This window comes from Heterodontus francisci, chromosome 6 (assembly GCF_036365525.1).
Source record: "Heterodontus francisci isolate sHetFra1 chromosome 6, sHetFra1.hap1, whole genome shotgun sequence".
Taxonomy (NCBI): domain Eukaryota; kingdom Metazoa; phylum Chordata; class Chondrichthyes; order Heterodontiformes; family Heterodontidae; genus Heterodontus; species Heterodontus francisci.
This window is the reverse complement of record NC_090376.1, coordinates 35793416-35819326: the sequence shown is the minus strand read 5'-3', so window position 1 is coordinate 35819326 and position 25911 is coordinate 35793416. Positions and strand designations below refer to the sequence as shown.

The 25911-nt window shown below is 42.5% G+C and overlaps 1 protein-coding gene across 1 annotated transcript in view; it reads right to left on the bottom strand.

Annotated features, from left to right (window-relative positions):
* The window catches only part of dclk1a (doublecortin-like kinase 1a), a 345065-nt gene that overhangs the window by 170717 nt on the left and 148437 nt on the right, over positions 1-25911 (bottom strand). The window contains exon 3 of the mRNA XM_068032816.1: positions 2313-2415. Coding sequence (XP_067888917.1) covers positions 2313-2415 — 103 coding nt within the window. The remainder of the gene's footprint in view (positions 1-2312; positions 2416-25911) is intronic.

The window sequence follows — 25911 nt, the reverse complement described above, 5'->3', positions numbered from 1 at the left end:
ATTGCCGTTCCTTCACTGTCGCTGGGTCAAAATCCTGGAACTCCCTTCCTAACAGCATTGTGGGTATACCTACCCCAAATGGACTGCAGCGGTTCAAGAAGGCAGCTCACCACCACCTTCTCAAGGGCAATTAGGGATGGGTAATAAATGCTGGCCTGGCCAGCGACACCCACATCCCATGAATGAATTAAAAAAAAAAGTGGAGGAAAAACTATGAGATGTTGCTAATATTTCCAGTTCCAGACTGGAAGGAGCCAGAGGCAAAAATGTTCATCACCACTGTCACTTTCTCACCCACTGGCAACGCAGTCCTTGCCCTGTTCTGAGGTTGCAGCAGTTGGCAAATTTCAATGAGGACTTCCTTAGTGAAGCACAGACATTTCACACATTGATCCTCACTGAGTTTCAGGTAGGAGAATTGTTCCCTGAACACCCTGGTGAACATGTCCTCCAGCTGACAGCTCTTCTTCACCACCACCTGCCCCCACCCCCTCCACCCCGCAACAGCTTGTCCTGCTGTGCGTGGTCTCTGCTCATTCTCCCAATCTCTATTCCTAAAGGAAGGTTAACAGTGTACCCATGTATGGGGGCAACTAGTTTGTGCAGAAGCCTTGAAGTCAGCAAAAAGTACTTCAGCACCTGTAACACCACTTCCTACAGACTTCTGAAACTTTTAACAACTATGGAAAGCTCCAAAAGCCAGAAAAAAATGAACCAGTAGAACCTGTAAGTATTTAATGGTCTCCTCAAATAGTGCTGGTGGAAGTTGGGGGTAGGGTCCTTCCTGCTGCTTAACATGTGTTCAGCTATGCCAGCTTAAAAGAGGACATTGGCAGGGCCACCAAGCTGCAAATGGCAGCACTGGCATCAAATCAGTGTTACACGCTGACTGACATCATGATCTGCCTGCTCTGCATACTTATGGCAGAGGTTCACCTCATGTGCACTAAGATAGTGTCCGCTTCGTGACGAAAGTATGCACGCATGCCATTGATGACATTTTGCACCTCTAAGGGCACTCATAGGTACTGAGCATAATTTCTCACACCCGCTCACCACCACCCCCCACCCCCAATCTGTGACCATGCCCAGATTCCATAACCTGGTGGCTAGATTATGCAATCAGATTTGCATAAACATTTTACATTCGAAATATGGAAATAGACATTTATAATCGAAAGGGTTCACACAAAAATCAGATGGCAAAAACGTTGTTGCTGTTTCCGCATGAACATGGCGATTTGAACACTACTAATTTATTAATAAAGCACAGCATCTTATTTAGTTAAGTTACAGCTGCCTCATACTGTGTAGACATGAGTAATAGGTCAACTAATACCTTTAGGTCTCTTTCAACTTTCTCCTTGTCAAGTTCTAGCCTACCCATGAAGTACCTGTGTCCCCAATTTTAATTTCAATATGCAGTACCTCAAATTTGTACAAGTCGGACTTCATTTGCCATTGATCAAGAAATACAGACCATCAGTCCTTGATTTGAGCACTAGTACTTGCTCAGCTAACTGAGTTTAGGCAGGTTAGTGCTGTGGCTTTACTCTGTACCTTGGCATTCCCCGATTAAGAAAAAAATCAATCACTGCCTCCAATTGCTATTCAGTAACCTCTGCTGGAAAGTGGTCATTGGGTGAGGACAGGACAAGCTTGGTTGCAAAAGGTAATATAACCCCATTATCTGCTCTTACACATAAAGAATAGTCACTTGGGCAAGGTGATTATATGAAAGAGCTGTCAGTTCCTGTAAAATTCTGTGCCAAAAATCAGTCAGCACCTTTGGATTGGGGGAAAATTGGAGAAAAAAAAAATCAATGTGGCACTATGATTTATGCATCATGGCAAATTGATCGTGTAGCAAGACATGAAAAAAAATTCAAATAATGGAGATTTAATAAATGTTGCTGAAACAATCAGGAACAGGCTTAGCTGGCACAGAGTTATTTCAAAGAGGCATGAATTCAAGTACATTTTATGAATTAGGACTTGAAAACTAAGATAAGCTTTCAAGTTAGCTGGAATGAGTTGTGCATGTACCTTGTGTGAAGAAATAACAGTGCCATTAAACAATGATTATATATGCCATTATTAATTACCATTAAACAAATAGCACTGTTTTCTTTCAGTTTACCTTCTTCCTTCTACATCCCTTTGAATGGGTAATTTTTTTGGAGGTACAGCTGAGAGTATTATGCCCAGCTTCTGTCGCTATCTTGTACTTGTGCTCTGTTTTTCTGACAATGTAACCTAAACTTTTGTTCATTTTAGTAAAGCTTCAGTTTATATGCCCAAAAAAACCTTACCATTTTCATCCAGAGAGAAGTCATCCTGTGCATAACGGAACTTCTCAGGACCACAGGCAACAAAAATGTCATCATCACCAAAGAAATCCTGAAGGCACATCACCTGTAGCGTAAAGAATAAAAAATAGGTTAGATAAATTCTAGCAGAGTTGTACCGAAAACATGCATGTTGTTTTCAATGTAAAGGAAAATCAGGCTGTTGTTATAATGGCCGGAAGATCAGCAACAGTAGTTTCATGCTTGGGTTTTATTATATATTTTATTTCAATTTCCATGCAAATGAATCTTTCTGTTGCTAACTCCTGTCTTTTATCATCATGGCTACAAAACATCCGTAAAAACCGAATTTTAGATTTCTCCACAGCACCATAGACAATGCAAACCCCTGAGCAAGAGGCACAAGCGACATAGATTCCACTCAGCATAAATGTGCAATCTGTTAAGAGTCCCCAGTTGATGCCAGATTGCATTTTATTAAAAAGTAACCACAAAGGCTATCAAAACAGCTATAACTGACTTATTTTATTACTTTTTTTCTAATTATCATGAACAATGTTCACCTGCCAATATGTACATTCATCTGGTCTTTTTAACATTTAATACATCAGAGGAAGACTATGGTTGCCATACTAAATATACATTAAACATCATTCTTAGGGAGACTTCATTATTTTGCCCACAATAGAACTGCATTTAGTTTTAAGACATTGAAAGCCTACATTCACAATAGAAGGTAACTCCAGGTAAGCAGTTCTAACGAAGAATTAAACGCCTGAATCTTTAACTTATTCGCTCTCTGCACAGATATTGGCTGGAATATTACGCTCCCCGCGGGAGCAGGCTGGAGGTGGGGGGTGCTGTTCCCGTCACCTTTCTGCCCCCACTGCAATTTTTATGAGTGGTGGGGGAGGTGACAATGGCCCGCCTGCCCTAGGCCATTTGAGGCCCTTAAGTGACCAATTAATTGCCACTTAAGGACCTCCTCCCGCCACCGCTGATGAGCACTTTGTCAGCTGTAGAGACTGCCCAGTAATATCTGGTGGCCTCCTTGCGAGCCCGAGGTGGGGGCCCTCCTGATTGAACACTCTGTGCCCCATGAAGGACCCGCCAGGAGCCCCTGCCACCCCCAGTAGTGCACCTCTCGCCGCCCTCTTGATCGACTCCCCCACCCTCGGGCCCAGTCAATTGCCACGGTGAGGCCTGAAACCCCACTTACCATTTTCAGCGCCGACGTCCATGATCCTCCTGAAGCTGGGTACAGTTCCAGCAATGGCCACTGCTCCCAGTAGCACTGTTGGAACTAAGGAGCTGCCTGCCCGCTGAATGGCTGGCCCAGAAGAAGCAGGCTCGCCCTCACCCCCACCCGACCCCCAATTTTTAAGCTGGCGGGCAGGGCCTCTGCCCCAGCGTAAAATTCCGGCCATTGACTCACCTGCAGACTTTTTCCACCATTTTATATTTTTCTGTGATTTGCAGCACTTTTTTTTGGTTGTGCTGGTACCAAATGTACAGGAGATATTCCATGTCAACACACACTGCACATGCCTCGATGCATATCAGGAAATTATCTAGCCCCCGTTGGTAATTTTTTATTGATTAAAATCACAGGCTAGATTTCCATATTTCCGCAATACACACGCCCAACATGTAGAAAATTTCCCTTATATATATCTACAGATCACCTCCACGGCTGCTTTTGTTTTGAACACAGAATCATAGAAAGTTTAAGGCACAGTGAGGCCACTTGGACCATTGTGTCTGTGCTGGCCAGAAAATGATCCACCCATTCTAATCCCCCAACATTTTACCTTTCAAAATATATTTGCAGTATGTAAATTGTTTGTGTCTGATAAATTGAGCATTCTAGAAACTGATCCCAATATAGACCTTCTTTCTTCCCCTGAAGGCTCCATAGATGCCATCAATTCTCCAATACTGCAACTTGTGGTTATTTTTACGTGTGAACCTCAGGCTCCTAGATACTCAATATTGATAGATCATTCAACTGTACATCATAGCTAAAGTTGATCCTGCCCTCATCAGATAACTAGGCAACTACACTTTCCAGCAGAGGTCACCAGATAGTGATCAGGAGAAGGAACTCTCACTTAGCTTGGTGACACTAAGGCAATTATGTCTGCTGTCATGCTGGAGATCAATTAATTTTTTTTTCCAGTTTCTACTACACTATACTTTATGAAAGAGACCAATCTTACTAATATCAATGATATGGAGCAGGTGTGCAGTAAGGATCCCAGAATGCTTGTTTGCAAAGGAGAAGTGAAATACAGAGCCCCTTGAAAAGTATAATGCTGCAAATTAAAGCAAACTCAAGGAGGTAAATCTATTTGAGTTATGGTGATCTTGAATGCACCATTTGAAAGCGCGGTGGAATCAGATACAATAGTAACTTTCAAAAGGAAATTGGTAAAAAAACTTGGAGAAAAAAAAATTACAGGGCTATGGGGGAGTGGGACTAATTGGATAGATCTTTCAAAGAGCTGGCATAGGTACGATGGGCCAAATGGTCTCCTTTTGTGCTGTATGATTCATGAACCTACGATACTTTTATTATCATTGTTTGCACTTAACCACAGAGCTATGCTCTCGTTTAAAGTTTTTAATGGCATTGCACTATCCTTAGTGTAAATGATGTAAACATTAGCCCAAACATTCCTATAACCAGTCAACAAATAGTGTTGGCCATTTGTTAGAAGTACGTTTACCCATATAATCTCTGACATTTTGCATGGCAAGTTGCTTGGAAGTGAGAGGGAAGTGGTGTGGCACCCTCTACAGGACATCTGGGTTCGAATTGGACAGGGCAAGGAATTGGGTATTTCCTCAACCAATGAAATTGAAGGATTGCAAAATGAACATCGCAAGGACTAAGAAGGAAGTGCAAGCTCTATGTCAAATAGTAACAGGAACAGAAAGAGAAAGGGAAGGAATGAAAGATTGCATTAAGAGAGAAAAAAAAGACAAAGGGGAAGTAAAAATACATTAAAAAAAATCTCCAACAACAATTAAAACCCGAAGAAATGAAACTCCACAATACAGGAGAAGGGAATAGAGGGTTATGCCAATAGAGACAGATGAGGGAAGATGGGAGGAGGCTTCAGTGGAGCGTAAATGGACTGGTTGGGCCAAATGGCCTGTTTCTGTGGTTATATATTCGGTGTAATATATAACTTATAATAGTTAATTTTCAGTACCAGAGATCTGGACAAGCAGTAATTAATAATTAGCATGTCTTTAAAAGTGCACTTAGACTTGAAATGACTTGATTTAACTTTGTGGTAAGTTTAGTTTATACAAACAGTGTGAGTACAACAACCTCACAGCACTCAATGTATCTGAAGCAGGAGCCAGACAATGAAATTCTGTTCTTGCAAACTTAATGGCGGAGTGTCGCATCGCTGACAGTATATTTTCAATTTCCACGTTATCACACATTTACCCTCGCCTGAAATTGCTGTGGCATTTGCAGTTAAAAAATGGCAAATTTATTAGCCTCACTGTTCCTTTGACATCAATTTTTGGACCATTCTGTAGAAAGTTGTTTCTGATCATAAAGTTATCTTCATATGTACTCTAAAGGATATATCTTCAAATAACTTGAAATTTGGCTAAATGGTAGCACTCTTACCTCTGAGTCAGGATTTTTTAGATTCACTCCAGAGTTGGAAGCACAAAATCCAAATTGACACTTTAGGGACAATTTGAACCAAATCCAACCAACGGGGCTAGGCAGGTGAGCAGTTAAATTTGACTTGGGCAAAATTTTGAATCTTGGGGCAGGACCCCAACATCAGGGTCAATTGGGGGTCCCCTGAGCAGACCCTACAGCATGGAAGGAGCTGCAGCCTGCTGTTGCAGGGAAGGGAGAGAAAGGGCACCTCCAACTTGAGGCACCCTCGCAGCAACTTAAACAAAACCCTTCCACAGAGCAGCCTGTGGTCAAAGCTGTGGCCAAGGAGGTGACGGGGGGACACAAAGCCTGCCTGGTGTGCTGGCTAACTGGTCTGCCACCAGGCAAGTACCTCCAGGCAGCTGCATGTTCCCAACACTGCGGGGGGCCCACAAGCCAAATGGAAAATTGCAGTTGGCCTCTGATAATTGGCCTTAATTGACCATAAACTAACCTTAATTGGCTACCCAACACCTTCGCATGCACCCCCCCACCACCGCCACCCCCCCCCCCCCCCCCCACCGCACACCCATCTCTGGGAAAATGGCCCGGTTGGGGGTATAGTGCAGACAAACTGGCATACTGGCCATCGGCACAAAATTATGCGCATGCCTGCCTCTATTTTTGCTCCTAAATGGAGGAGTAAACTCTGCCCTTACTAATCCATTCCTATTAGAGATCTGCCAACCGCCACTTTTAACATGACAAGTCAAATTGTAAATGGATCCTGCTGGAAAGTGGTAGGTGCTTGGATTAAATGAAATAGTGGGCCAATGATGTCATTTGTAACCCGCCCAGATGTCCAGCAAATGCTCCAAGTCTTTGCTTCACAAACTGAGTGGGAGATGCATTCAAAGGTATTCTTACCTTCAGGCACTTGGGTCATTAGCCTCTGTGTACAATTGTGAGTTGTGTATTTCCAAGCCAGTTCTGAGCTTCAATTTGCTTCTTTGAGTTTTTGCCCCTTACCTACCCTTGACTCACTTCTCATCATGGCTGCTGTTTTTGCTTCATCTCTTTGACTGGAAGAGGAGCAGCAGCAGCAGTAGTAACAACAGCCTGAAGAATGAGGACAAGCATCATCACTACCTGTTAGAAGACAGCAGATGAGCTACTTTTGTAGAAGGTCTTACTCAGCCTGCAGTGACTATAGGCCAAGAGTTACTTTACACAGTGCAGGAAGAGGCTGCATTGATCTATGATGGCTGATGCAGCCAAGACCTGCTGCCCATTGGAGTCGGGGGACTGTTGCCCCGTGTTATTGAGAGACACGAAGAAACAAAGATTGTCAGATTATTGAAGTGCTTGCTACACTGGATCTAGGCCCTTGGGGATGATGCTCCTGCAGTTGACAATTTCATCAACTTCTCTTCTTGCCTGATGGTCCTATGACTTTGCTGCACACACACTGACTGCTTTATTTCCCTACTTTACAACATGACTATTGTTCAAACGTACTTCATTTAGTGTTAAGCACTGTGGGATATCATGGCGTCGTGAAAGGCTCTATATAAATGGAAATTCTTTCTTTCTAAAATTGTAATTGTGGGCTTTTTTTGGGATCGTACTGGCACTGGCTGGAAACAGAACTTCTCTCTTCATCTCACCCTTTACCAACACAACTTCCAGGGAGGCCTCAGGGAACATTGAGACTTGCTTGTGACTCATGTTGAATCAGTTTCTTCCTCTGAGAGTGAAATCTCTTTAAAAAGTCAATTTCCACTTTAAAAAGGCTCTTGCTGACCCAGTGAAAACTGTGCTCCAGAAGTGGGCGGGTTAATCAGCGGGTCAGTAAGTCAGCTGGGAATTGAGGCCCAGGTCTGTTTTCTGGTGCAATGGGGGAGCTTTACGATCAATCCACTGCTTAACTGCCTAAAACATGCTCAAGATGAAGTTGGGGCCTTCAGTACAGTTTTGAGGGAGTGCTGTACTGTCAGAGGCGTTGACATTTGGATAAAATGTTAAACCACTGTCTTACGATCTTGTTGTATGCACATTGACTGCTGCATTTCCCTACAACAGTGACTAAAGTTTAAAAGTACTTCATTGGCTGTGAAGCACTGTGGGGCATCATGAGGTCATAAAAGCTCTATATAAATAGAAATTCTTTCTTTCTAAAATTATACTTGTTGGTGGTTTGTTCTAAAAAAAGAGAATGTAAACAGCGTTGAAAACTGCTCCGCCAACATAGGTTTAAAACTGTAATTAGTACTGTTCAGCCCTTCTGTTCCCTTACTTTATTACAATGCAAACTGGCTACACTGCAGAAGTTACCCAGTGAAATTTGATTAATTAGTCTTATTGAATCTCATCATTCAATCATAGAATGACACAGGACAGAAGGCAGCCATTTGGCCCAGTGTGACTGCTTCCCCACGCTTTCAGGCAGTGCATTCTAAGACATAATAAATTACTTGGTTAAAAAAAAAGGTTGTCCTCATTTTGCTTCTGGTTCTTTTGTTAATTACCTGAAATCTGTGTCTGCTGGTTATTGACCCTTCTGCCACTGGGGTTTATCCAAAACTCGGTAGCCCATATCATTATTCACACCAAGTCCCGTTCACTGATCTACACTGGCTCCCAATTAAGCAATGCCTCTATTTTAAGGTTCCCATTCTTGTTTTCAAAACCTTCCATGGCCTCACCCCTTATCTGTAATCTCCTCCAACCCCCCAACTCTTCTTGCGATCTGCGCTCATTTAATTCTGACCTCTTCAGCATCCCCAAATTTAATTGCTCCATCATTGGTGGCTATGCTTTCAACTGCCAAAGACCTAGGCCTGAATTTTACGCACCAGCCCACTCCACCCACCCAAAAGAGCGGGAAGATGGTGGGGGGGGGGGGGGGGTGCGGGGCGTAAAATGGAGCAGGAGGCTCAGGGGAGGCACTTACCGACTCGCTCCCGCCTCCGCCGCCACTTTACTGACGGCGGCGGTGGCGGAAACAGCCCGCCCACCCCAGGCTAGTTAACGGACACTTAAGGGCCTCCGCCGGTCGCCACGGGAATTTTACCGAGAAATGCCACCTGTTAAAAGCAGGTCTGGGGGGCGGCCCTCATGATCGGGCACCCTGTGCCTGACGGAGGGCCGCCCCTGCTGCCCCAACCACCCCAATACACAACACACCCCCCCCATCCCCTCAATCGACCACCCTTGCCTCGCCGGGGGCAACAAAAACTTACCTTGGTTACAGACTCCCCGACATCTTCATCTCGAAGCTGGGCTGCAGTCCCAGCAGTGGCCACTGCTCCTGTTGGCGCTGCTGAGACACATAGCTGCCAGCCCTCAAGCGGGTGAAAGCCCCGTTTCATAACAATTAAAGGCCGCGGACCCAAAAAATGCAGGTCGGATCCCCAGGCCAGACAGAAGCTGGTCCGCCACCGAATTTTCAGTTGGTGAACGGCTCCCATCCGCCAAGGGTAAAATCCTGGCCCTAGGTTCTGGAATTCCCTCCCTATATCTCTCTACCTCTGTACCTATCTTTCCTCCTTTAAGGTGCTCCTTAAAAACTACTTCTTAGACCAAGTCTTTGGCCATCTAGCCTAATATCTGCTTAAGTAGGGTGGTGCCAAATTTTGCTTTATAACACTCCTGTGAAATGTCTTGGGACATTTTATTATGTTAAAGGTGCTATATAAATACAAGTTGTTGTTTAGTTATCATACCCAGGAAAAGAATAATTTTTAAAAGACATTTTTATATCATTTATTTTTGAGTCAGCCAAACTTCTGTCATTGCTGCAGAGAGGGTGGGTAGACGGTGTGCTCCCAGATCAATGTCTCAACAGCAATCCCATCAGAATTTACCCTTCCCACTTGAAGAGATGCCACAGTTGGTACATTCCTCTTCACTACTGCATATCCCTAATGCACCAACACAGTAAAATCACTAAAAACTGAACTTCACTCCTTGTAAACTATATCATTGAGGTTAGCTTGGATAGTCTTGAAAATGGGTGGAAGGACGGGCTATGCTTGATTAACCCATGCCTGTTCAGTGTAATGCAAGTAGCACGCCAACTTCGTGTTGCTTGCTCATTATAATGATTTCTGCATGCAGCCTGTGCTAACCTTGCACATATCAGCAGGTATCCCAATATCTTTAATAACTTGGACTTCTTAACGCTTACCTTACCTCTTTTAGGGGAGGCGTTTTGTGGCTGGAACAGGTGCTAGGAGTCATTCTGCAACTGAATCTGACCTAGAGACCATGGGAGTGTGTGCGCCCCTGGACTTTCAGGAGCTGCACTGGAGGTCGAGGTGGAAAGGAGCAGAGGTGTCCTGTATCCTCGGGGGTGGGGGGGGTGTTGGTGGGGGAGTAATGGCAGGTGCAACACCAGACACACAATGAGAAGGCAAGGGGAATGGAAAGCCGCAGAGATCAATGCCAGGATTATGGCCCAGGGACCTGGATGCAGTGCAGAAAAAAGTTTAATGATCTTACTTGAGTGATCAAGGTCAGTGAATGCATCTTCAAATGCCATTATCTATACACTGCACACTAGTATCAGCCACTGCTCAATTCATCATAACCCCATCACTCAACTGCAAACAATATCAATCAGGACTCATACCTAACATTCATATACTTTACCATTCCCTCACACACTTATCACTGTTGCATGCCTCAAACACACATTTCATAGCTTGTACACACCGCAAGCTATTCAACCATGATAGCTACATCAACCAAACAGATTGCATGACACTTGCTGACACACTTCCCTCTCTCTTACGGGAGAAGGTGGCACACAATCAGAGGCAGCAGGAACTAACTGGAGGAGGGCGAGGTATGCCTCCATGTTCTAACGCCCATGAAGGAGACTGTGCTGGCCATTATAGGAAGGGCCACTGCTGAGGTTGTAGCCACCGGTGGATCTGAAGCCATTGAAGATGAGGGTATCCACATACCTAATCCCACTTCTCTTATCCCACACTCTCTTCTGACTGAGAACTGCAACCTGGCCAGGCAGTGGAGGAAGAGCAATAACACAGTGAAGATGACAAAACACCTTCACTCGATTGTACAGTCAAAGCCACCAGCTTAGGTACTGACAATGTACATAATTTAGAGGGTAGTGTAGAGGAGGCATCTGCACGAGGTGAGACATCAGCCACAAGCATGCTGCTGAAAGGACAGGGGGGAAAGAATAGTGTAGGTACCAGCTTGCCAGTGGGAAAGGTTATACACTAGTTCTACCCGCAGATGACTCAGAGGATGACTTTGATGGGCCAGACTACAGAAGGCGACTGATGGGCATTCACACCCAAATGCTTGGTGCACTGGAAAGTCTGTGTTCAGTGTCAAGCAGCATGAGGGAGTCCAGCACCAACTTGGCACAGGCTTTGCACAGCGCTGGAGCTCATCATTTCTGATGTGTCCTGCTCTGCTCCCTTCTCCCAGTCCTGCTCAAGACCAAGAGGAAGCCCTACTAGGTCACTGCTGTCTGGAAGCAACTGATTTGTGCACAAGCCTTCAAGTCACCAAAAAAGTACTTCAGTACCAATCAGACCACTCCCTGTAGACAATTGAAACCTTTAAAAAGTATGCAAAAGCACCTAAAACATGTTGAATTGTAGCAACAGCCAGAAGAAATAATCCAGCAATTAACTTATAAGTAGTTGATAATGCCTTTAAATAGCATTGGTGGCCCTTCATGTCATTTAACAAGTGTTCAGCTCGGTGAGGTTAAAACAAGGTATAGGTTGGAGCATGGAGCTCCAAAAATGGCAGCGCTCGTGTCAAATCAGCATTGCACACTAATTGTTGTTGTGATCTACCTGCTCTTCATACATCTGACAGACATTTAGGTATATGCATGTTAACCCCTTCACATCAGACGTGTCCGCAAGTGCCACGGACGCATTTTGGCACCTTAAGGGGCCACATAGCACCCAAAAACCTGGCACTACAGAGCTCCCCACCCCAGGTTTGTGCTACACTAAATACTACATTTCCTGTGTTTGAATTTTTCATGCAGCCACTATGGAGGATCAATGAGCGTTTTTGAACATTCCTTTTTATTCGCTGAGACTGGCTAAAAGCACAGGGAGATAATAACCATTTGCAATTTAATTCTGATAGGAGGCTGCATGCAGGCAATGGATCAGTACAATAGCCTTTCACCTTGGTTTTAATCTGATGAGACAGATGGGATGAAAATCCTCTTTATCTGCTGACTGTAATAATGACTGCTTTTTGCCCATTGGAAAACCAAGCAGGGCATTAGAAAAACAATATATATCTGTGCAAACGAGTCACATAAAAGTGGTCTGCTTGCACATGTGTAAACATGATATTGGCCCATTCATCGTTCATGCATGTGCCAGAGGATTGCTATGCACAGTTGGTTCCTGTTTTGCACATGTGCTATCACACCATTTCAGGAAATTTTGTTAGGTTAAACTTCTATAATAAATGTTTTAAAATTATATTAACAGATCTCCCATATTTTGGAATTGTTAATGCAAGGGAAAAATTAGGGGGTCCACTTGGCCACTTAACTGATTTGGAAAGCAACATTTTCTCATTGACTCTGGAGACAATAAGGAGTTTTGATTGTCATAGATATTTTACATCTTTGACACAAAAACTTCAAAGACTTATTTATAGAGTCTTAGAGCACAGAAGGCCTATTATGCCTGCAGTGGCTCCCTGAAAGAACAATGCATTTAGTTACTTTCCCTCGCCCTTGTTTTTAATTTAAAAATTCTTGGGATGTGGACATCGTTGGCATCCCAGGTCCCCCAAGAAGGTCGTGTTGGACCTTCTTCTTGAACCACAGCAGTGCATGCAACAAAGGTACTCAGACAATGCTGTTAGATAGGAAAATCCATGATTTTGGATCCAGCGCTGAAGAAGGAACAGTAATATATATATAAGTCAGGATGGTGTGTGACTTGCAGGAAAACCTGGATACAATGGGTGGTCCCATGCAACTCACCGGCCAGTAGAAATAGCTTTTATCTATTCAAATGTCTAAACTACCCATAATTTAGAGGCCTCCTCTTAACATTTTTTCTAGTGGAAAGAGCCTCAGATTCTAAAGGCTCTGTTTAAAACTAAAGCCTCACAGCCTTGGTATTACATGAGCATTCTATACATACTTTTTCATGACCTTGACATCCTTTCTGAAGTTGTGCACTCAAAACTGAACACAATATTCTAAATGCCACTCATTTTAAAAACTAGATTTCAAACAGAGCTCTATCAACTTGTTCTACTTTTAAAGATTTGTGCATCTGAACCCCTCAGGCTCTCTACATCCTTCTGGAGTCACTTACAGACCTCTTCACCATTAATCACTTTATTTTTATTTTCCTTGAAAATTTTGATATCCAGATCAGTTTGATATTTTGAGTAAAGCAGTGGTTCTGAAACTGACCCCTGGGAGTTACAAATCTTTACATACCTCAAAAGTAAAAAAAAACTCCACTACCCTCCACTCTCTAATTTTTGCTTGTTAGCCAAATTCATATCCATGGTAGTATATTCCCTTTAATACCATGGGGGTGAAATTGGACTCTGTAGTGCTCATTTCTTGGGTGCTAGGAAGCCTCTTCAAGTACCATAATGGCATCCGTAACACACGTGCACAGGAGTGTGCACAAGCACACCTAACAACCATTTACAGCACGCAGAGCAGACATATCACAACTTCAATCAGTGTGCAATGCTGATTTGATGACAGTGTTGCTATTTTGGAGTGCCACACTCCAGCCTGTGCCCTCCCAACCTCCCACAGCTCAACAAATGTTCAATGGCACGAAGGTTCACCACCAGCATTACTTACAGGGATCATCAAATACTTGCGGATTAGTAGCTGGATTATTTCTTCTGGCTGTTGCTGGAATTCTGCAAGTTTTCTGTTGGACTCCCTTTATCTCCAATATTTTGTCAAAGAATCTATTACATTTTTCAGACAAGATTACACTTTTTACAAATTTTTGCTGGATGTCCTTAATTAGTGGTGCTTTTTTAGGTATTAATTTTGGTCTCTCAAAACTTATCCACTAACATTATTCTGACTGGTCTATAGTTAGCCAGTTTATCCCTTTCACCCTTCTTGAAAAGCAGCATCAGATTGGCAATCCTCCAGTTCTTTTGTACAACTTCCATATTCAAGCTGTTTCAAAGATTGCTGTCCTATTCTTTCTCTAACTTTCCTCAGCATTCTAGGATGCATACCATCAGTACCCAGTGCTTTTCCACTTTGAGTTCAAGCAATTTTTTCATTATCCTATGTAGTCACTCCATCTTCTCTCTACATACCATTTCATTCCTACTATTACATTGTTCTGTGAAAACCACATTAAGTTTGCCCATTTCATATCTCTGCCATTCCCTCATCCTCCATTTATTTTCATTGCTAATTGGTCCAAACCTTTCTGTAAAAATTCTTTTACTTTTTATATGTTTACATCCTTTATTATTACCTTAATATTACTTGTTAGTCATTCTTCCTCTTTTAGGCTTATGTTTATATTTTTGCTTTCATTGTATATTTTCTAGACTCTGCATAATCTCCTTTTGTATTATTAGCCCTAAATTTCTTACATGCCTCTTTTAAAGTTTCATTTCAAGTTCTCTTTCCTTACTCATCCAAGGAACTCAAGCTTTAACTGCATCCTCCTTACTCAGCTAGTAGCACTCAAAGTAATTCTGAGATTATTGCCCTTAAGATCCTTATAGAGTCATACAGCACTGAAACAGGCCCTTCGGCCCACTGATCCTGTGCCGACCATCAAGCACCCATTTATACTAATCCTACATTAATACCATATTTCCTACCACATCCCACCTTCCATCAATTCTCCTATCACCTACCTACACTAGAGGCAATTTACAATGGCCAATTTACCTATCAACCTGCAAGTCTTTGGCTGTGGGAGGAAACCAGAGCACCTGGCGGAAACCCACACAGTCACAGGGAGAACTTGTAAACTCCGCACAGGCAGTACCCAGAACCGAACCCGGGTTGCTGGAGCTGTGAGGCTGCGGTGCTAACCGCTGCGCCACTGTGCCGCCCTTATCTTGAATATGTCTCCTATTTTAAAAAATTCCTTTGGCAGAACTTTTGCAGACAAGTATCTAACAAGTTATGGATGCTAGATAGAGCAATTTCACCTTCTTCCCCAAAGATAACTAGCAGTAGCATGGCAAGGCATTGTAACTTCATAGAGTGGCAGCATTCATGAAGGTTCGAGGAGCCTTGTTCACTTACATCAACAGGGAAAGATTTTAATCTCTTGATCCACAGCTCATCATCAACCAACAAGACTGCAAGAGAATTCTCACCTCCCTGAGAGCTGTGACAATGTCTTTATTTTAAGGCAGTCCAATATGACACCTCTCTTTGACCTAGAAAATCACATTTCTGGATGGCTCCCAGAAAACCAAGGCCATCCTCATGAATTATGTTTAGTAATGCCTGTTTGGTATTCCAGGACACGGGTCCTATTTGGACCCTAAAAGTTTCAGAGCTTAGCAGAAACAGGAAGGAAAACTTCTGCAGTCTTAATAATACTTAAATGTGTTATGATAAATGTTATGTTTTATATAACCAGTCTTCCAGAACATTTTATAATTGTTGCAAATGTACTTTAAAAAAAAATACACTTATCTCAGCATTGCTTCTGTAAAGGAAGACCGTAAAGCTTAAGTTTCCTCTAATATGGCTTGAACGCTTAAATAATGTAACAAGATGCTTATCCCTATTCACTTGAGTTTTGTTTTGCACAGCACCGGAAGTACAGCTAAGTATTATGCAGCGCCTTGCACTGCAGTAGGTGCTTAATTCTCTCCAGGCAGCTATAATAAGTGTCTCAAACCTACACATACAGCTTGTAACTGAGTAATTGTATTTTGACACTGAACTATTTTTGGATGGTGTAAATTGAATGCTTTTCTTCTATAACAGCCTCATATTTTACGTTATTTTTCAGTGTTACACAGGAGAAGGTTCTATCATCATTGTATTATTTTAAAATGACCTTATTGTGGAGCTATAAGAGAATATGTGTTTTCCTCACATTTAGTGATATATCTTTCAAACACAACTCTGCTGTATAAATGATATACTGAAAAAAAGACAATTAATGATTTCGAAATGGTGTGTGTGCCCACATACATGCATGAGACTGAAATCCTCATGGTGGCAATGACATTATCAGGGAGTCACAAGTTTTCATAAGAAGTGATTTTCATAATAAAACTTGCTGACATCAATGACATTAGGAAGAGATAACAGTGTCCTTTACAGCTACTCTTCATTCAATAGAACTTATAAAATCTATCATCTTTTAGATATTGCTAATGCAGCTTAGTGACAATTTGAATCTAAACATCATGTAATGTCCTATATTGGAATTACACTTTTGAGGCTTGAATTAGAACTCATCGAAAATATAACTCTTTGCCTCTATGTTTCAAGAATTTCTTTGCTGAGTAAGGGTTTCCATTACAGCCAGCTACCTCCAAGTATGCCCTTTTCTTGCACATCACCTCACATTGCTACTTAGCAACTAGGCAAGAATGCAACACACAAACTCCCTTTTCCAAAATTTTGTTTATTATGGGGAACCACTTCTAATCTAAAGAATCTTAAAAAATAATTTCTATTTACACCACTTGTTAGCATCCAATTACTGAATATTAATTTGCATACTCCTGTTCCATACACTTATTTTATTCCTGCAGAGATTGTGACCACAATCTTTCAAACATCTACATAGGAAATAAAAACAGAACATGCTGTAAATACTCAAGCAGATCAGACAACATCTGTGGCAAATATGAAAGTTGTGTCAAAGGAGTGAAAGGTTTCCAATGTGACACATTTATTGAAAAAGGGAGAAAATGACAAACAGGAGGTAACTATAGACTGTCCCAGCTATCATCAGCAGTGGGTAAACTCTGAGGTAATAATACAGAACAAAATTTATACCGAGTTAAAAAGATTTTGGTTAATTAGGAACAGCCAGCACAGATTTATAAAAGTTAAGTAGTGTGATAAACTAACAGAACTCTTTGAGAAAACCGCACATCATCCTGACTTGAAACTATATCGCCGTTTCTTCACTGTCGCTGGGTCAAAATCCTGGAACGCCCTTCCTAACAGCACTGTTGGTGTACCTACCCCACATGGACTGCAGCGGTTCAAGAAGGTATCTCACCAACACTTTCTCGTGGACAATTAGGGTTGGGCAATAAATGCTGGCCTGGCCAGCGACGCCCACATCCCAAAACAAATAACAAAATTATCAGAGTACATTCATAAAGCAATAAAAACAAAAAGTGCTGGAAAATACTCAGAAGGACTGGCAGCATCTGTGAAGAAAGAAGCAAAATTAACATTTCAGGCTAGTGACCTTTCATCAGGCCCTAAGAGGAAGAAATATACACTAAATGATGAAACTTAAAATGGAGTAGAAAATCAAAGATAATTAAGGGTTCAGATTTATTTTTTATTCGTTCATGGGATATGAGCATCGCTAGCAATCCAGCACTTTTTGCCCATCCCTAATTGCCTTCAAGAAGGTGGTGATGAGTCCTTCTAGGTGGTAGAGGTTGCAGGTTTGGAAGGTCCTGTGACAGGAGGCCTCATGAGTTGCTGTAATGCATCTTGTAGATGGTACACACTGCTGCCACTATGTGCTGGTGGTAGATGGAGCAAATGTTTAAGGTGGCGGATGGCGTGATCAAGCAGGCTGCTTTGTCCTGGATGGTGTCGAGCTTCAAGTGTTGTTGGAGCTGCAGCCATCCAGGCAAGTGGAGAGTATTCCATCACACTCCTGACTTGTAGATGATGGAGGCAGCTTTGAGGAGTCAGGAGGTGAGTTACTCCCTGCAGAATTCCCAGCCTCTGACCTGCTCTTGTAGCCACAGCATTTATGTGGCTGGTCCAGATAAGTTTCTGGCCAATGATAACCCCCAGGATGTTGATGGTAGGAGATTCATCGATGGTGATGTCATTGAACATCAAGGGGAGATGGTTAGATTCTCTATTGCTGGAGATGGTTGTTGCCTGGCACCTGTGTGGCACAAATGTTATTTCCCACCTAGCAGCCCAAGCCTGCAGGTTGTTCAGACCTCGCTGCATGCGGGCATGGACTGCTTTGGTATCTGAAGAGTTATGAGTGGTACTGAACACAGTGCAATCATCATCAAACATCCCCATGTCTGACCTTATGATGGAGGGAAAGTCATTGACGAAGCAGCTGAAGGTGGTTGGGCCTAGGACACTGCCCTGAGGAACTCCTGCAGCAATGTCCTGGGGCTTAGATGGTTGGCCTCCAACAACCACAAATATCTTCCTTTGTGCTAGTTATGACTCAAGAAAGTGGAGAGTTTTCCCCCTGATATTCCCATTGACTTCAACTTTGATGTCACACTCTGTCAACTGTTGTCTTGATGTCAAGGGCAGTCACCCACCTCACCTCTGGAATTCAATTCTTTTGTTCTTGTTTGGACCAAGGCTATAATGAGGTCTGGAGCCAAATGGCCCTGGCAGAACTCAAACTGAGCATTAGTGACCACGTTACTGCTGAGCAAGTGCTGCTTGATAGCATTGTCAAAGACATCTTCCATTACTTTCCTGATGATTGAGAGTAGACTGATGGGACAGTAATTGGTTGTATTGAATTTGTCCTGCATTTTGTGGACAGGACATACCTGGGCAATTTTCCATGTTGTCGGGTAGATGCCAGTGTTGTAGCTGTACTTTAACAGCTTGGCTAGCTCCGAAGCATAAGTCTTCAGTACTGCAGCCTACATGTTGTCAAGGCCCATAGCCTTTGCCGTATCCCGTGCCTTCAGCGGTTTCTTGATATCACGTGGAGTGAATTGAATTGGTTGAATGCTGGCACCTGTGATGTTTGGAACCTCAGGAGGAGGCCGAGATGGATCATCCACTCGGCACTTCTGGCTGAAGATGGTTGTAAATGCTTCAGTCTTCTTTTGTATTGATGTGCTGGGCTTCCCCATCATTGACGAAGGGGATATTTGTGGAACCTCCTCCGGTTAGTTTAATTGTCCAACACCATTCCTGACTGGATGTGGTGGGACTGTAGAGCTTGGATCTGATCTGTTGGTTGTAAATCCACAAATGTTTAAAACCTAAAGCATTAAGTTATAAAATAAATAAAGCACGCAGGATCTAGATTTTATAAATAGGAGCATAGAATACAAAAGCAACAAGAGATAGTGCTAAATCAGCACAAATTATTGGTTAGGCCACAGTATGTATACTGTGGGTGATAGTGGAGTTAAAATTGAGATGGTCAACTTACTGCCAAGATAATACCAAAGATCAAGATCGACTAGAGATGGGGGGGGGGGAGGGGTGGATTTTGTGGGTGACGGCAGTCTCTACCACCGGCTGAAGCGTTGGTGAGGGCCCCGCATCTTCTCCTCTGGTGAAGACCTGCCACTTTATGTGCCAATCAGACACTTAAGTGTACAGCGGTGCACCTTCCCCGGCGATGGAAGTCCCGCCTGCTGAGAGCTGCTGGCCAGAGGCCGACAGCTCCTTTACTGAGTAGCACCCTGTGGAGCTCGCGGCTGCTGCCGATAATGGACCCACCGGAGATAAGGGATCCAGGCCACAAATGAGTCAGGTGGGAGGGGTTTCATGGGTTGGGGGTTGCAGGAAAGTGGGTATAGGGGGGTCGGCAGCAAGGGCAGGGACATGGCTCTAAGCGGTCCCCCCTTCCTGATGCTGGGTTCCCCAACCAGGCACTAAGTGCCTTTTACCAAGGCACCACCCCCCCACTACAGCCAGCAAGCAACCCACACGGGTTTGCTTGGCGTGCTTCCCGTGTGGTGACAGGTCTGCCCACCACTGGGCTAACACCAGCGGAGGCGGGATGAGGTCCTTAATTGGGTGTTAATTACCCATTTAGGACTTCAATTGGTGGTGGGACCAAAGCCATCCATGGGCTTTCCCACCACGGAGATAATAGGGGTGGAGGCGGGCAGGTGACAGGGTCCCGCCTGATTAAATTGTCTCCCCACCTTCAAACTCACCACGAGGGAAGAGCATAAAATTCCCTAGTAGGTTTCTTTTTATAAGGTGAGGGAAGGTTAAGAGCAGATCAGACAAATATGCTCGAGATTGAGGAGTTTTGTTGAGGCAACTCAGGGAAATCTCAAATAAAAGCAAAATACTGCGGATGCTGGAAATCTGAAACAAAAACAAGAAATGCTGGATTCACTCAGCAGGTCTGGCAGCATCTGTGGAAAGAGAAGCAGAGTTAACGTTTCGGGTCAGTGACCCTTCCTTCTTCGGTTCCGAAGAAGGGTCACTGACCCGAAACGTTAACTCTGCTTCTCTTTCCACAGATGCTGCCAGACCTGCTGAGTGAATCCAGCATTTCTTGTTTTTGTTTCAGGGAAATCTCAGTTCTTTCTAAGCAGCAGGCATAAATTTGACCACCACTGTGATTGAATCCATGGTTTGCAGGATCAGTGGGGCAGTGTATGCGAGCTGTTGTCTGAACAGACGACTTGTTCAATGTTCTGTTAGGTGCACTGATCCTCGTTACAAAGCTATTTTTTGAGACAGACCCCAACTGAAACAGAAACTGAAATTAAAACTTCAGGTTTCTGGGGAAACAGGAATGGGTTGGAACCAGATTAAAAAGACACAAAGCGATCCAAGTTCACTGCAGGAAGGCAGGCTGAAGAAACTGTAGGCTGGAATCAGAAGCTGACAATAGGCAAATATGAGTTGCTGCAGCTGTTTTTGTTGCTTAAGGCAACTGATTAACCAGACCCAGCTGTACACTGCACAGGGTTATCACTGAAGGGCTCGGATAAAGGTAATACTGGTGGATCCACACCATCAAGATTGTCGTGAGCAAAGCTGAGGAGATTCTGGAGAAGTGTGCCATTCTGGGTAAGACTATACCATGGAGTTCAGGTTGAAGGGGAACTGCAGCTGGATGAGAATCAGTGGCTACATCTTGAAAGAAAGGAGCTGGAGATCTACCTGAGAAAGTTGAAAGCTTTGAAAAATGTTGAGGCTATAACTGATGTCATATATGTTGAATGGACTGCCCAGTAAATCCATGCGATCTAACTGATAGTTAACGTGTAGTTTGTAATATATATATATATATATAGACTGTGATTTATCTGTTAATTCATGTTTAATTTATGTTAATTTTAGTTTGAAAAGTGAAATCTTGTCCATTTGGTTTTTTTATTGGGGTCATTCGGTAAATTCGGTTCTTTTTGTTTGCTGATCTCCACAGGGATCATAACGCCATCAAAATAAGATAGAGGTACTACAATGTATTTTACACAGAAGGTTGAGAGAACATGGAATGTCCTACTACAAAGGTTCCCAAGATGTTGGGGCTGGGGGTGAGGAGAATGCAAGTGGTAAGTGGTCAACAGGTTATGGCTGCAATATATATATTCTCCATTAATGGCGCTGTTGCCATCTGTTCAACACATCCTGGCCGATTTCTGACTATGCATTCTCCAAAATTTAGGCATTCCTGCTAACATTTCCAGGTATTTTCAATACCTTTTAATTTAAATGCATTTAGTTCATTTCAAAAGTAAATTGTTTGCTTTCAGGTCTATACCTTTACAGGATAAATTTATTTTTGGAGGTGCTCATGAGTTGTGATACAGAGATGAATAAATGGCAGCTTCAAAATTGAGTTAAAAGGATTTGATCCCCCAGGCCTGCTGAGATGTGAAATCCTCATTTTTCTTGCATCTAAGTCCTCATGAGCCCTTGGGTTCCTTTGCTGGTTAGATAAATGAATAGATGGACAGATAAATAGCTCTCTTATGGGGAGGAGGAGGAAGGGCTTGGAATGACAACCCTCGAATTTCTCTTCAACGGGTAAGTACCTATTCTCTGCTTGGCATCTACCTTGAGCAACAAGGTTCAAATCAAGATCATGCAGTATGCGGAAATCACAGATGAAATTGTTTCCTACCACTCCAGAGCCCAGTGTGTTGCAAGTCTGACATGCTTTGCCGTGGTGCTAGCTTGCAATGAGCATTTATTCATTCACCACTTCCACTGGATAATACAGTCTTCAAAGGATTGTGGAATATAAATGAGAATCCTGCTGCTTCTCATCATGTATCCACTATATCTGCTAGGTGGAAGATTTTTAAAATATAAAACAGGTAAAGTTTAAGACAGTACCTATCATGCACTTACTAAAAATCCTTATTAAAATACTGAACAGACCAAATGACCCAATTCTATGCTGATATACTCTGCTGCAGCACAATTTGTCTTCAGACAACATTTGGTGTTCTACTGCAAATGCAGTTTGGAAAAAAAAAATAACATTCTGAAATCAATTATTGCAATTCACTTCATTTGTGTTCAACTCTAACCCCTGATCTTGTCAGCAGCAGTCTCAATTCCTAATATTTTCATAGACAAACTTAAATGAAAAACAGTAAACAATAGGTTAATAAAAAGCAAAAAAAAATTAAAATCAAGTTTGTGTAGCTAATTTAGTAACGCAAGAGGCAATTTTCTTCTCCTTTCAACCCACTGTTTCTGCCTACCTCCAATCCTCTACTGCATATTATCCATCCTCATAATACAATGTGCGGCATTTTAAATTACAATTCAGCCCTGATAGTTTGTAGATAATTACATGGCCATAGTCCACACATGCTGCTTACCCATGAGAGAATCACCTTGTTCTGTACAGAAGATAAAACTGGTTATTAACTTTACAAATCTACATGACGGAGTTATATAGCTTGAAATGCTCACCGCCGAACATCTTTATTTAAACACAATTTAGCTCTTTGAGCACAGCAGTAGTAATCTTGCAAAATCAGTAACATACTTCATGATAACCTAGGCACTGAGAGCCAAGCCTTTTTGCATGTCATAATGAAGTGCCTGTTATAATGGTAACGAAATAAAATAACAAAATGAAGATGGAAGAATTAGCTGCTTCAATCCAGTGACCATAAAAGAAAAACATTTTAATTCTGCAGTTTGCATCTGTGCCAATGTATCACCAGACTTAGTCACAAGTGCCATGTTGCTAAAAATATATACTTAATGTAGTGAAACAAAGATTAAACACACACTTATAGCTGGATAATTCAATACTAGTTTCAGATACATTTTTCTTGTGCCCGACTCAAAAGCGAGCTTGTGTGTGCAAGCCCTCGCTCCCTATGAACTGAAATGTGAATATATGTGTGAATTTTGGTGAGCAATATGAATAATTAATTCTATTTCAGTGAGATAAGCACTCGAAATAGCAGGGTATATCATCTTACCCTCCTAAACTCCAGGATTGATAGAAAATACCATATTGACAGACAACTCCAGTGTAGTACTGAAGGAGCAATGCACTGTCAGAGGTGCTGTCTTTCGGAGGAAACGTTTAACTGAGGCCCCATCTGCTTGCTTGGATGGATGTAAAAGATCCCACCACTCTGTTTTGAAGAACAGCAGGAGAGTTATCCCCAGTGTCCAGGCCAATATTTATCCCTCAATCAGCATCACTAAAACAGATTACCTGGTCATTATCACATTGCTGCTTGTGGGAGTTTGCTGTGCGCAATTTGGTGTATCCTGCATTACCACTGTCACCACACTTCAAAAAGTAGTTCATTGACTGTAAAGCACTTTGAGATGTCCAATGGTTTATTAAAAGTCTTTTAATAAGACTTAGACCAAATACTACCATGCAAGTTTAATAAGCAGGCCTAATAGAAAGATAAAAAATTGCAGATTTAGCTACATTATAATATTTCACCTAATTCACAAGCTATAATTTTCAGATTGGTGTTAATTGAACACCAACAGCAACATTTTTAGTTTAATGCCAATAGCAAAATCCAGGCCATACTCTCTCTTCGAATAAAATTAAAGTTAAGAATTGCTCAGTACTTCTCTTCAATAACTTCAGTATGTTTGATCAGAAATCCTTAATGAAAGCTTTTACATGAAGAATGAACCCCACAGAGTCAGTTGCTACAGATTAGTGATATTGCAGCAAAGCAAGAAGGGAAATAAAGAACATGGGGCACTCATAATTCATTAGTGTCTTCTCTTTCATGTTAGTTGGTGAAAGGACAAGTTGATAAGGCTGCTTTTAGTTTACGGAATCCTGGCCTTTCTAAATAGAAGCATAGAGTGCAAATAAGTCAGTGAGGTATTGTGTCCAATTTTGGGTACCACACTTCAGGACGGATGTCAAGGCCTTGAAATGGATGTAGAAGAGACTTCTTAGAATGGCACTGGGGTGAGGGAATTCAGTTACATGGATAGACTAAAGAAGCTAGGATTATTCCCCTTGGAGCAGAGAAGGTTAAGGAGAGCTTTAATATGTGTTCAATTATGAAGAATTTTGATACAGTAAATAAAGAGAAGCTCTTTCCACTGTCAGGAGTGTCAGAAACCAGAGGCAAGAGAAGAGAAGATATCTTTTTACACAGCAAATTTTTTATGATCTGGATTGCAGTGCTTGAGAATTGAATGTATACTTGAAAAGGAAAATTTGCAGGGCGAAGGGGAAAGAACAGGAGAGTGAGACTAATTGGATGGCTCTTTCAAAGAGCAGACACAGGCATGATGGGTTGAATAGTCACTTTCTGTGCTCTGATTCTATGGGGAGAATTTTAACATTCTGATACACTTTGAGCATGGGGGGGTGGGTGGCACAGCAGAAGTGGGGGCAGCAGCGCACAGAAAACACAGAAGTCTGCATCTCCCCATGTCTTTTGTCATTAACATGTTTCCTGCCCAGAAGTCAGCCTGATTCCAGTCAGTCGGTGAATGTTCTAGAGGAAACCTAAGGACCAGGTGGATCCAATCCCCAACCCAGGGCTGGTTTCGGGGGTGGGGGGGGGGGGGGGGGGGTGTTCAAATTTAGTGGGGGGACATGGGGGAAGCTAATCCCAAGGGGAATGCAATCCATGATCCCAGGGGCAGGGGTGTCCAATCCCAGACCGTGGAGAGGGGTTTTGATGGTGGGGAAGCTTGGGAAGGGATGGGAGAAAACATAGCTGCTTGTCCCGGCCCACAAGGAATGAAGGCCCTTCCCGATAACGTTCTCCCCTTGCTGCAGTTGCCTGAGGCCCAGGAAACCTGGCTGTCCACAGTCCAAAGTAGATTAAATCCAAGGCTTCCAACCTCATTAACATATTTAAGATGTCAACCCATCTCCTGGAATTGGATTGGCTGTCTGTCCCTTGTCCTGCCTGAGAATAACTGGGAAGTTGGTGACTTGGAGCCTGCTTCCTGGCACACTTCCATTTTTTGCCTATTTAATCCGTACCCCATCCCACCCGCTCACCCATGTTAAAACTCCCCCCATGAATCAGTACGCAATAAGCAGATAGCACCAAGACGTCTCATTCTTGCATATGTTTGAGCTTTCATGAATGGAGCTCTGTCCCACAGTTAAATAGCAGAGTGAGTTGGCAGTATTACTGTACAGTAATCCCATCAAAATAGCGCACTGGTATATACAAACATAAGAAACATGTTTAGCTTCTTATTCCTAGTATCACCAAAATTACGTAAATTGCTTTTTATTTCATGCTTGTATTGCTGAAGCACGATTAATATGGGAACAGCACCTGTTCTCTTTACTTTTCCTTCTGCAACAATTTATTTAGACAAAGTCTATAAACAGGTATTTAATGGGACATTTACCTGATCATTTAAACCAAGAAATTGAAAATGCATTTAGCTCATACCCTGCAACATTGCCACTTACACTGCTCAGGGTCCTAATTATTTCCATTGTAGCAGTTTCAAAGTCTGTTTTATGACATCAATAAGATTGTTAACATGAAAAAAATTAGAAATGAACCCACAAATTTCAAGAATTACACAAAATTTCACATTTTAAGACTTTTATTATAGCTAAACTAAAATAAATCCCCAATTAACTG